This window comes from Musca autumnalis, unplaced genomic scaffold (genome assembly GCF_047663935.1).
Source record: "Musca autumnalis isolate F117 unplaced genomic scaffold, ASM4766393v1 scaffold_1, whole genome shotgun sequence".
Lineage (NCBI taxonomy): Eukaryota > Metazoa > Arthropoda > Insecta > Diptera > Muscidae > Musca > Musca autumnalis.
In genome coordinates, this window is record NW_027411644.1 from 63,140,589 (window position 1) to 63,153,715 (window position 13,127).

Below are 13,127 nucleotides of genomic sequence, written 5' to 3' on the forward strand. Positions count from 1 at the left end.
AATCTTATCCAGCCAGGCTGAATTGTAGATTTCCTAAAAAACACCTCATTCAACCAGGCTGAATTGTAGACTTTCTAAAGGAAACCTTATTCAGCCAGGCTGAATTGTAGATTTCCTAAAGGAAACCTTATTCAGCCAGGCTGAATTGTAGATGTACATAAGTGCCTAGTTTGTACACCCTTTTTGTGGTTGCGCATATTCCGCAATTGCGATATGACACACTTGTTAAGAATACAAAATGCTTGTATGAGGTTTGTGCAATAATTATTCATTTGTTTAATGGGTAGGGTAATTTGTTAATAATATGACAATGAATCATTTCAATGCAAAATTGTCAATAAGTAGTAGGTTTCCGTATAAAATATTTACTATGAGGTCGTCAGAGCACTCGGAATGCAGTTTTGTTATTTTGCAATAAACTAGACACATAAAAATTTAATTCAGCTAGGCTGAATTCTATATTTTATATAGATAACCCAATTCAGCCAGGCTGAATTGTAGATTTCCAAAAATAAATCATATTCAGCCAAGCTGAATTGTAGATTTCCTAAAAGAAATCGTATTCAGCTAGGCTGAATTGTAGATTTCCTAAAGGAAACCTTATTCAGCTAGGCTGAATTGTTGATTTCCTTAAGGAAACCTTATTCAGCCGGGCTGAATTGTAGATTTTCCAAAGGAAACCTTATTCAGCCAGGCTGAATTGTAGATTTCCTAAAGGAAACCTTATTTAGCCAGGCTGAATTGTAGATTTCTTAAAGGAAACCTTATTCAGCTAGGCTGAATTGTAGATTACCTAATGGAAACCTTATTTAGCCAGGCTGAATTGTAGATTTCCTAAAGGAAACCTCATTCAGCCAGGCTGAATTGTAGATTTCCTAAAGGAAACCTTATTCAGCTAGGCTGAATTGTAGATTTCCTAATGGAAACCTTATTATTCAGCCAGGCTGAATTGTAGATTTCTTAAAGGAAACCTTATTCAGCCTGGCTGAATTGTAGATTTCCTAAGGGAAACCTTATTCAGCTAGGCTGAATTGTTGATTTCCTAAAATAAATCTTATTCAGCCAGGCTGAATTGCAGATTTCCTAATGGAAACCTTATTCAACCAGGCTGAATTGTAAATTTCCTAATGGAAACCTTATTCAGCCAGGCTGAATTGTAGATTTCTTAAAGGAAACCTAATTCAGCCAGACTGAATTGTTGATTTCCTAATGGAAACCTTATTTAGCCAGGCTGAATTGTAGATTTCCTAAAGGAAACCTCATTCAGCCAGGCTGAATTGTAGATTTCCTAAAGGAAACCTTATTCAGCTAGGCTGAATTGTAGATTTCCTAATGGAAACCTTATTATTCAGCCAGGCTGAATTGTAGATTTCTTAAAGGAAACCTTATTCAGCCTGGCTGAATTGTAGATTTCCTAAGGGAAACCTTATTCAGCTAGGCTGAATTGTTGATTTCCTAAAATAAATCTTATTCAGCCAGGCTGAATTGCAGATTTCCTAATGGAAACCTTATTCAACCAGGCTGAATTGTAAATTTCCTAATGGAAACCTTATTCAGCCAGGCTGAATTGTAGATTTCTTAAAGGAAACCTAATTCAGCCAGACTGAATTGTTGATTTCCTAATGGAAACCTAATTCAGCCAGGCTGAATTGTAGATTTCCTACAGGAAACCTTATTCAGCGAGGCTGAATTGTAGATTTCCTAATGGAAACCTTATTCAGCCAGGCTGAATTGTAGATTACCTAAAGGAAACCTAAATTAATCAGGCTAAATTGTAGACTTCCTAAAAGAAACCTTATTCAGCCAGGCTGAATTGTAGATTTCCTAAAGAAAACCTTATTCAGCCAGGCTGAATTGTGGATTTCCTAAAGGGAACCTAATGCATTCAGGCTAAATTGTAGACTCCCTAATGGAAAACTTATTCAGCCAGGCTGAATTGTAGATTTCCTAAAGGAAACCTTATTCAGCCAGATTAATTTCTATTGAAAATCTAATTCAGCCAGCCTAAATTTAAATTTGATTTTCATTATATTAATTTTTACTAATCTTCTTTCCGTTCTTTCTTTTCAGTGCACCCCCACTGTCTACCCTGCCGATCCCTTTGATCCCGTCGAAGATGCTGCCATTTTGCGCAAAGCCATGAAGGGCTTTGGTACCGACGAGAAGGCCATCATTGAAGTTTTGGCCCGTCGCGGTATTGTCCAACGTTTGGAAATTGCCGAAGCCTTCAAAACCTCCTATGGCAAAGATTTAATTTCAGAATTGAAATCTGAATTGGGTGGTAAATTCGAAGATGTTATTGTTGCTCTGATGACACCTTTGCCACAATTCTATGCCAATGAATTGCATGATGCCATCTCCGGCTTGGGTACCGATGAAGAGGCTATCATTGAAATTTTGTGCACACTTTCCAATTTCGGTATTAAAACCATTGCTCAATTCTATGAGCAAAGTTTCAACAAATCTTTGGAATCAGATTTGAAGGGTGATACCTCGGGACATTTCAAACGTTTGTGTGTCTCTTTGGTACAGGGCAATCGTGATGAAAATCAGGTAGGTTCTAAATGCCAACGAAATGGAACACTTTTTATTGGATTTCTTTTTTTAAAGGGCGTTGATGAAGCCGCCGCTGTTGCTGATGCCACCGCCTTGCACGAAGCCGGTGAAGGCCAATGGGGCACCGATGAATCTGTCTTCAATTCCATTTTAGTTACCCGCTCCTACCAACAGTTGCGCCAAATCTTCTTGGAATATGAAAATTTGGCTGGCCATGATATTGAAAAGGCCATCAAACGTGAATTCAGTGGTGCCGTTGAAAAGGGCTTCTTGTCCATTGGTGGGTGTTTGATTTTTTTAGATTTGAAAATTGTAATTATTTATTTTGTGTGTGTGTTTGTTTTTCATCCAGTCCGCTGCTGCAAGTCCAAGGTTGATTACTTTGCCGAACGTTTGTATGATTCCATGCACGGTTTGGGCACAAAAGACAAGACTTTAATTCGCATCGTTGTCAGCCGTTCCGAAATCGATTTGGGTGACATCAAAGAAGCATTCCAAAACAAATATGGCAAGAGCTTGGAATCATGGATCAAGGTAAGCATTTGCGTTTTACATACACATTTGTTATACATATTTACATATGTACTTACATTCATGTTTCCATATTTGGAGTTTGGTGTTGGGTTTTACAAGACTAATATCCATCATCATCATTATCATTATCATCAAGGGGGATAAAGTCAAAAGCTTCCAAAGGAAGAATTTGTAAAATTTTGTAATTTGTAAAAATTCTTCTGGGCTTCTATCCCCATGTCTCCTTTGTCCCCGCATGCTCGCCTATGAATGTTTTATTATTGTTTGTAGTAGCTACCTAGTGGAATGGTCTTGATTTTTTTAGAAAACTATTTTTGTATTTTGTATAGTTTATTTTATGACGAAGGCAGAACATTTACCAACATGTGGCTTGTTATTCCGACTTAATCGAAACCTTATTTTGTCGTGGTCCGAAATGTGCCTTATTGCATTCATAATCACCCTGAATAACTCTGGAAGGCAGTTAACCAAGTTCGGCAATAATCCAAAACAATATCATTCCACACCCGCCCACAAAAGTTTAAAATCTTTGCAATAGGTGTAGTTTAAGACCATCTCGAGAATTGTTTTGAAATTTTAATCAATGCATGTCCTTGTGCTCCTGATTAAAACAATATGTTTATTTTAATCCGCGTGTCCATATTTCCGGATATAATGGCCTAAAAGCTCTAAAAATCCTTGCCCTACGAACTGAGTATTCGATCCAGTCAAAAAAATAATATAATATTTTTTTCCAACTTAAATCAAGTTCCAAAAAGTTACATTGCGGGCGAATCCGTCAGATACCTCCCCCACAAAAGTTAAAAGTTTTCACTTAAGTGCAGTTTAAGGGCTGCTCAAGTATAGGTTTGAAATTTTCACCATAGGTCGTACTTGTGGCCCTGATTACAATTTATATAATTTTTTTTCCTGGGCAAGTCCATGCAAACTGAGATAATTGCCCAGAAGCTCGCTCTAAAAAGCCCCCTGCCAGCACCTACTAAAATCTCTGTTCTGCACGATAACTTTCGATTTGAACGAAACTTTGCAAATCGTAATATTTCTTGCATACGTATCTTAAGTTCCAAGAAGGTCTATGTCGGACACATCTCCATATATTATCTCTCTTACAAAGCTTCAAAATTTTCACATAAATGCAGTTTAAGGCCTGTTCGAGAAATGGTTTGAAATTTTCACTGAAGGTAGATCTCGTGCCCCTGATTACAATTACATGTATTTTTTCTGGGGAAGTCAGTGCAACCTGAGCTAATGCCCAAAAGCTTAAAAATCCCGCGGACACCAACTAAAATAACTGATGAACACGATAAATTAGCAATAGTATACGAATTGACCTAAATTTTGAAAATGGAATTGCGTTTTCTATAGGAAAACTTCAATTCAGCCTGGCTGAATTAAGTTTTCTATAGGAAAACTTCAATTCAGCCTGGCTGAATTAAGTTTTCTATGGGAAAACTTCAATTCAGCCTGGCTGAATTAAGTTTTCTATAGGAAAACTTCAATTCAGCCTGGCTGAATTAAGTTTTCTATAGGAAAACTTCAATTCAGCCTGGCTGAATTAAGTTTTCTATAGGAAAACTTCAATTCAGCCTGGCTGAATTAAGTTTTCTATAGGAAAACTTCAATTCAGCCTGGCTGAATTAAGTTTTCTATAGGAAAACTTCAATTCAGCCTGGCTGAATTAAGTTTTCTATAGGAAAACTTCAATTCAGCCTGGCTGAATTAAGTTTTCTATAGGAAAACTTCAATTCAGCCTGGCTGAATTAAGTTTTCTATAGGAAAACTTCAATTCAGCCTGGCTGAATTAAGTTTTCTATAGGAAAACTTCAATTCAGCCTGGCTGAATTAAGTTTTCTATAGGAAAACTTCAATTCAGCCTGGCTGAATTAAGTTTTCTATAGGAAAACTTCAATTCAGCCTGGCTGAATTAAGTTTTCTATAGGAAAACTTCAATTCAGCCTGGCTGAATTAAGTTTTCTATAGGAAAACTTCAATTCAGCCTGGCTGAATTAAGTTTTCTATAGGAAATCTTCAATTCAGCCTGGCTGAATTAAGTTTTCTATAGGAAAACATCAATTCAGCCTGGCTGAATTAAGTTTTCTATAAGAAAACATCAATTCAGCCTGGCTGAATTAAGTTTTCTATACGAAAACTTCAATTCAGCCTGGCTGAATTAAGTTTTCAATAGGAAAACTTCAATTCAGCCTGGCTGAATTAAGTTTTCTATAGGAAATCTTCAATTCAGCCTGGCTGAATTAAGTTTTCTATAGGAAAACTTCAATTCAGCCTGGCTGAATTAAGTTTTCAATAGGAAAACTTCAATTCAGCCTGGCTGAATTAAGTTTTCTATAGGAAATCTTCAATTCAGCCTGGCTGAATTGCGTTTTCTATAGGAAAACTTCAATTCAGCCTGGCTGAATTGCGTTTTCTATAGGAAAACTTCAATTCAGCCTGGCTGAATTAAGTTTTCTATAGGAAAACTTCAATTCAGCCTGGCTGAATTAAGTTTTCTATAGGAAAACTTCAATTCAGCCTGGCTGAATTAAGTTTTCTATAGGAAAACTTCAATTCAGCCTGGCTGAATTAAGTTTTCTATAGGAAAACTTCAATTCAGCCTGGCTGAATTAAGTTTTCTATAGGAAAACTTCAATTCAGCCTGGCTGAATTAAGTTTTCTATAGGAAAACTTCAATTCAGCCTGGCTGAATTAAGTTTTCTATAGGAAAACTTCAATTCAGCCTGGCTGAATTAAGTTTTCTATAGGAAAACTTCAATTCAGCCTGGCTGAATTAAGTTTTCTATAGGAAAACTTCAATTCAGCCTGGCTGAATTAAGTTTTCTATAGGAAAACTTCAATCCAGACTGGTTTTCTATAGGATAACTTCAATTCAGCCTGGCTGAATTGTGTTTTCTGTAGGAAAACTTCAATTCAGCCTTGCTGAATTAAGTTTTCTATAGGAAAACTTCAATTCAGCCTGGCTGAATTGCGTTTTCTATAGGAAAACTGAATTGCTGAATTGCGTTTTCTATAGGAAAACTTCAATTCAGCCTGGCTGAATTGCGTTCTCTATAGGAAAACTTCAATTCAGCCTGGCTGAATTGCGTTTTATATAGGAAAACTTCAATTCAGCCTGGCTGAATTGCGTTTTCTATAGGAAAACTTCAATTCAGCCTGGCTGAATTGCGTTTTCTATAGGAAAACTTCAATTCAGCCTGGCTGAATTGCGTTTTCTATAGGAAAACTTCAATTCAGCCTGGCTGAATTGCGTTTTCTATAGGAAAACTTCAATTCAGCCTGGCTGAATTGCGTTTTCTATAGGAAAACTTCAATTCAGCCTGGCTGAATTGCGTTTTCTATAGGAAAACTTGAATTCAGCCTGGCTGAATTGCGTTTTCTAAAGGAAAACTTCAAGAAGACAATCTTATATACGAACTGGGGAGTATTTATAGACGAGCTGAAGGCAGTCTCAATAGCTCAGCCGAAGGACGAGATGCCGTAAAGAGTTTTTATATTGAATTTAAGGTGATCGTTATAGAGTAGGTCTGTTTACGTTTGTTTATTTCAGTACGTATGTGTAATGAATTCCGCGGAAAAGGTTTTTTAATACCGAAAATAAACCAATAAAAGGAACAACGTGCCAAACTAAATTTTAGGTTTTCGGGTAATCATTTACAACAATTATAAATGTTGCATAATTTTGACCTTGCCCTTATAACTTGAATTGGCAAATTGTGTGTCGAAATTTGTTTGTTACATATCCTAGCAAACAATCTCTCTGTGTGTTCTTTTGTTTGAAAACATTCTCAATGTAAAACTATAAAGCGCTTTATTTTCTTCTTTTTTTCTAAAATTATAACCTTTACCAGTATTGGCATTTTTTTGGTATTCCAATGTTTCGGTGCGGTTTTTGTTTTCAAAAATGAATACTTTATAAAAAAAATCTATAACTCCAACCAATTCTATTTTTTTTTTTTTCTAAAATTAAAACAAAAAAATAAATTTATTCTTTCTTTGTTTCACATTTAATTTGTTGTTATTAAAAAATATCCCCCAATTCGTTATTTGCAGGGCGATACCTCTGGTGATTACAAACGTGCCCTATTGGCGATTGTTGGATACTAAACAAAAACCAAGAACTGCTTCTACTCCTCTCCCTTCACTCTCAAATCGAACGTAGATAGAAGAACGCACCCGACCTTATCTTTGTATTCATTCATTTTCTTAAGACTAAACAAAAGAGGAAAAAAACCAAACACAAAAACAACAAATAAGCCTTGAAGAAAAAAGTCTGCCTTCAATTTTAAACTAAATATGGTATTATATATATAAAAAAAAAAAACAAGAATCGAATATTTTTTTCTAAAATCTTTTATAAAAATTTTTGTGACCATCAATGACCAACAAAAACAACACATTGACATAGGAAATAAAACAATTTGTACAAAATGACAACAGCAAAAAAGCCCAATGACAAGATCCGTTTTTTAAAATATTATTATTCATTTTTTTATAATATTTACAATTACAATCTCTATTTTTATACTATACAATACATACAAAAAAGAAACTGCTTATAAAAATATAAAAATTTTCCTATTAATGTTAATATCATTTTTTATATATTTACAAATGTATTTTTTTACATTTTTTAACACCTTCTCTCTTACATTTTGTATGTAATTGTATTTTGAAAACTACAACAACCACACATCCACACACACATTATTACAAATTTGTTATAACTGTATGTTTTTTAATCTTTGTATTTTTTTTAAATCAACTGGTTTGAAATATCTATTAATTTAAAAAATATATACTTAAATACAAAATAAACATTTTTATATTTTTTATTTTTTAAAAATATATGGGTAGTAGCTACTTGAAAAGGCAAGGGAAGAGTAACCACACCTAGCACTAGTTGTTGTTTTGATTTTAGTGGCACTTGTTTACAACTTTTAGCAATTTGAACTTTTAAACCCCTAAAAACACAAATTTGGAGGTTATAAAATGATGAAATATAAATTTTACACGGATAAGTCCTTTATACAACTGCTCCATGTTTCATTGCTTATGCTAAAAATTATAAATTTGAACCTTAAAATCGAATCAACCACTTTTTTCCAGATATAATATTGTCATGATATAGTTATAAAAATGCATTACCACGAATGTTTGCTTGTAAAATATTGAAATTTTATTTACAATCATAGCTATGTATATAACATTGTCTTGTCTACACTCATAACTATATCATTCATCATAGAAGAATTTTTTTCCTTTCTCATTTGTTTCTAACATGGGTTTGGATCCAATTTTTTTATATTGTTTATAAAATCATATTCAACATAAAGTCCAGAAGGTGATTTAATTAAATTTATATTTATACCTATACTTTAACCTTTATAAACGATCTAAAGGACGTCTTTATGGACCTTCTAAAGAGGGTTTTTTTAGACCTCCTAAAGGGGCGTTTTATAGACCACTTAAAAGGCGTCTTCATAGACGACCTAAACCTAAATTATGTCTTTGTAGACTATCAAAAAGGCGACTTTATAGACAACTTGTTGGACGTCTTTACTGAAGACCTAAAGGACGTCTTGATAGGCGACTTACAGGATGTCTTTATAGGCGACCTACAGAATGTCTTTATAGGCGATCTAGATGACCCCAAGTGTCGTCTACAGTAGAGTAGATATATCAAGCGTTTTCTGCTATAGAGTATATGACCCGTGGGTCGTCTACAGTAGAGTAGATGACCAGTCGTTTCGTCTACAGTAGAGTAGATGACCCCAAGGGTCTTCTACAGCAGAGTAGATGACCCGAAGGATCGAGGATGAACCCAAGGATGCTCTACAGTTCAGTAGATAACCCCAAGGGTCGTTTTCAGTAGAATAGAAGACCCGAGGGGTCCTCTTCAGTAGAGTTGATGACTCCACGTGTCGTCTACAGCAGAGTAAATAATCGTAAGGGTCGACTACAGTAGAAGGATCGTTTACAATTCAGTAGATAACCCCTAGTGTTGTTTTCAGTAGAGTAAATGACCCGAAGGGTCGTCTACAGTAGAGTAGATGAACCCCAAGGGTCTTCTACAGCAGAGTAGATGACCCCAAGGGTCTTCTACAGCAGAGTAGATGACCCCCTAGGGTCGTTTTCAGTAGAGTAGATAACCCGAAGGATCGTCTAGAGTAGAGTAGATGACCGAAGGATCGTCTACAGTAGAGTAGAAGAACCCAAGGATTGTTTACAGTTCAGTTATAGCCCCTAGGGTTGTTTTCTGTAGAGTAGATGACCCGAAGGGTCGCCTATAGTAGAGGAGATGAACCCAAGGATCGTCTACAGTTCAGTAGATAACCACTAGGGTTGTTCTCAGTAGAGTAGATGTCCCGGAGGGTCGCCTAGAGTAGAATAGATGACCCGAGGGGTCGTTTACAGTATAGTAGATGACCCCAAGGGTCGTCTACAGCAGTGTAGATGACCCCAAGGGTCGTCTACAGCAGTGTAGATGACCCCAAGGGTCGTCTACAGCAGAGTTGATGAACCCAAGGGTCGTATATAGCAGAGTAGATGACCCCAAGGATCGTCTACAGCAGAGTAGATGACCCCAAGGGTCGTCTACAGCAGAGTAGACGACCCCAAGGATCGTATATAGTAGAGTAGATGACCCGAAGGGTCGTCTACAGTAGAGTAGATGTTCCAAAGGGTCGTCTACAGTAGAGTAGATGACCCCAAGGGTCGTATATAGCAGAGTAGATGACCCCAAGGGTCGTCCACAGCAGAGTAGACGACCCCAAGGGTCGTCTACAGCAGAGTAGATGACCCCAAGGGTCGTCTACAGCAGAGTAGATGACCCCAAGGGTCGTCTACAGCAGAGTAGATGACCCCAAGGGTCTTCTACAGCAGAGTGGATGACCCCAAGGGTCTTCTACAGCAGAGTAGATGACCCCAAGGGTCTTCTACAGCAGAGTAGATGACCCCAAGGGTCGTATATAGCAGAGTAGATGACCCCAAGGGTCGTCTACAGCAGAGTAGATGACCCCAAGGGTCTTCTACAGCAGAGTAGATGACCCCAAGGGTCTTCTACAGCAGAGTTTATGACTCCACGTGTCGTCTACAGCAGAGTATATAACTCCACGTGTCGTCTACAGTAGAGTAGATGACTCGAAGGGTCGTCTACAGCAGAGTAGATGACCCCAAGGGTCTTCCACAGCAAAGTAGATGACCCCAAGGGTCGTCTACAGCAGAGTAGGTGACCCCAAGGGTCGTTTACATCAGAGTAGATGACCCCAAGGGTCGTCTACAGCAGAGTATATGACCCCAAGGGTCGTCTACAGCAGAGTAGATGACCCCAAGGGTCGTCTACAGCAGAGTAGATGACCCCAAGGGTCGTATACAGCAGAGTAGATGAACCCAAGGGTCGTCTACAGCAGAGTATATGACTCCACGTGTCGTCTACAGCAGAGTATATTACTCCACGTGTCGTCTACAGTAGAGTAGATGACTCGAAGGGTCGTCTACAGCAGAGTAGATGACCCCAAGGGTCGTCTACAACAGAGTAGGTGACCCCAAGGGTCGTTTACATCAGAGTAGATGACCCCAAGGGTCGTCTACAGCAGAGTATATGACCCCAAGGGCCGTATATAGCAGAGTATATGACCCAAAGGATCGTCTACAGCAGAGTAGATGACCCCAAGGGTCGTCTACAGCAGAGTAGATGACCCCAAGGGTCGCCTACAGCAGAGTAGATGACCCCAAGGGTCGCCTACAGCAGAGTAGATGACCCCAAGGGTCGTCTACAGCAGAGAAGATGACCCCAAGGGTCGTCTACAGCAGAGTAGATGACCCCAAAGTTCGTCTACAGCTGAGTAGATGACCCCAAGTGTCGTCTACTATAGAGTAGATGGGCCCAAGCTTCATGCCTTCCATAGCAGACGACCCTTGGGGTCATTCCTCTATAGTAGACAACCCTTGGGGACATCTGCGTCATATACTGAACCTTGTGGTTTTCTACTCTATAGTAGGCGACCCTTGGTGTCATATACTTTATAGTAGATAACCCTTTTTTCTTATAATGTATACAAATAGCTGTGGAATGTACTACCATTAACCTATATATTCGTGGAAGCTTAATATGCTGAAGAGGAAGGCTGGTGGTGTTAGATAGCTAAGATGTTGGCTCATTCGATTAGGCCAAAGCTCCACAGTTTTTAAATTTGACGTATTCACAATTGTTTGTTATTAATAAATTCACTCTTTAGAAAAAAAAACAAGTGCATACTTTTAGGCGAAAAAGTCATTTCAAAGAAAATTAAAAAAAAAATAACAAAAAATAAAATAAATAACAAAATAAAATAACAAAAAATACTTTTAAATAAAAATGCCACAGAATATTGGAATATATGCATCTGTGTTGGTAAAACATAGAAATTAAATTCAACATTACATTGCTTGAAAAATTATATTTTTTCTTCTTTAAATGTTAAACACGTTTTAACACTTCACTTCATTATAAAATAAAAAAAATAAAAATTAACAAGAGCTTAGGTTTGGTTCGTAACATGCAAAGTATTTATTTTATATAAATTCATACACCCCTCATACAATATAATATGCACAACTTTATATATGGGACCACTTCTTTTCTCTTCATTGCAATAACAATTTTTGTGGGCTTCCTTTCATTTCTAAAATAAAAAAATAATCTTCATTTTGGGTAAAATTCACATTTCTAAAAGCAAATAAATATTCACATCCAAATTTCAAAACACCTCAAAAAAATTTAAATTCGCATAAATGAACAATCTTCATTCTTCTTCTTCTTTATTCCAAAAAAATCCAATTTTCTTCTATAGGAGGATAGTGAAAGTGAAATTGGTTATTTGTTGGCTACGATGGTGGCTTGGTAAAATACCTTTAGAAATCACGGTGCATAGGGGACACAACTCACAACCATCAGCCTGTGTGGTGGAAACAAACCAGGAAATAAATTAATTGAAAAAATCTATATTATATATGTAAATGTATTTAAACTTTTTGTGCAGTATTTAATTTTTATTTCTAAAATTTTCAATTTTGTAGTCAATTTGCATTTTAGAACAAAAAAAAATGAGGTTAAGAAATTTATAATTTTATAAATATATAATTGTCCATTGTGTCTTGACACCATGTGACCTTTTTTGTCACCGTATTTATATAGTAATGATTTGTATACAGACGCTTTTAATAATCATTTATTTTTCTTATATAAACATCATTTAACCATTTGTTTTACAAAAATATTAAAAATAAATAAATTAAAATCCAAAATTTTAAATATTTGCTGTTGTTGCGTTTTTTATTCTTACAGGAGGATGTAGGAGGGGATACTGGCAACGTTTTAGCAACCTTGACTGCCTATTGAAAAACTCTTCCTCTTAATTTATTTCAAAATTTCAAAAAATTTTCCCAAATTGGAAAAAGTATTAAAATTTGTATGTATTTAAAAACAAGAAAATAGTATGCAATAAAAATACAAAATAATTGAAAAATGGATTTTTTTAATAAAATTGTTTAAAAGCGGAAGTATAAGTTCATGACAATATTTGAAAATCTTGAAGACTCATATGCGAATGACATTGACTTATTTATAAGACCTGTAGCTAGACAGTAGTAGACAATTCATAGCAGCATGCTAGCACTAGTAAGTATACCATCGAAATACTTCATCATTCTTCATTTTTTGACCCTCTTATGTTCTTATTGTTTGTTGTGGCCATTTATAAAAAAAATTTAAACTCATTTTGAAATAACAAAAATTGAACACCTGCTCGCTCATTCATGCTCTACTTATTATAAAATAAATAAATTATTTACTATGATTGATTTTTGTTTTTAATTTTCTTTCAGGGTGATTTATCTGGAGATTATTGCCGCGTCTTGGTTGCCCTATGTTCATATTAAATCTCATGTCTGGATATTTAGTTTTATTTTTCACAAATTATTAATTGTTGTGGGTTTTGTTAAAAAGAAATAAATAAAATATATTATTTTATGTGTAAATTTAA

At 36.0% G+C, this 13,127-nt stretch overlaps 1 protein-coding gene across 4 annotated transcripts in view; it reads left to right on the top strand.

Moving 5' to 3' along the window:
- AnxB9 (Annexin B9) overlaps positions 1-13,127 on the top strand; it is a 28,702-nt gene extending 15,575 nt beyond the window's left edge. Inside the window, exons 3-6 of one of the 4 annotated variants that reach the window (XM_073978882.1) lie at positions 2,071-2,553; positions 2,611-2,836; positions 2,909-3,090; positions 7,156-7,920. In XM_073978882.1, coding sequence (XP_073834983.1) covers positions 2,071-2,553; positions 2,611-2,836; positions 2,909-3,090; positions 7,156-7,209 — 945 coding nt within the window. In that variant the 3' untranslated portion in view covers positions 7,210-7,920. Of the gene's footprint in view, positions 1-2,070; positions 2,554-2,610; positions 2,837-2,908; positions 3,091-7,155; positions 7,921-11,936 lie in introns of those variants that run through there. The other 3 variants (XM_073978893.1, XM_073978902.1, XM_073978911.1) reach the window with 3 other exon arrangements.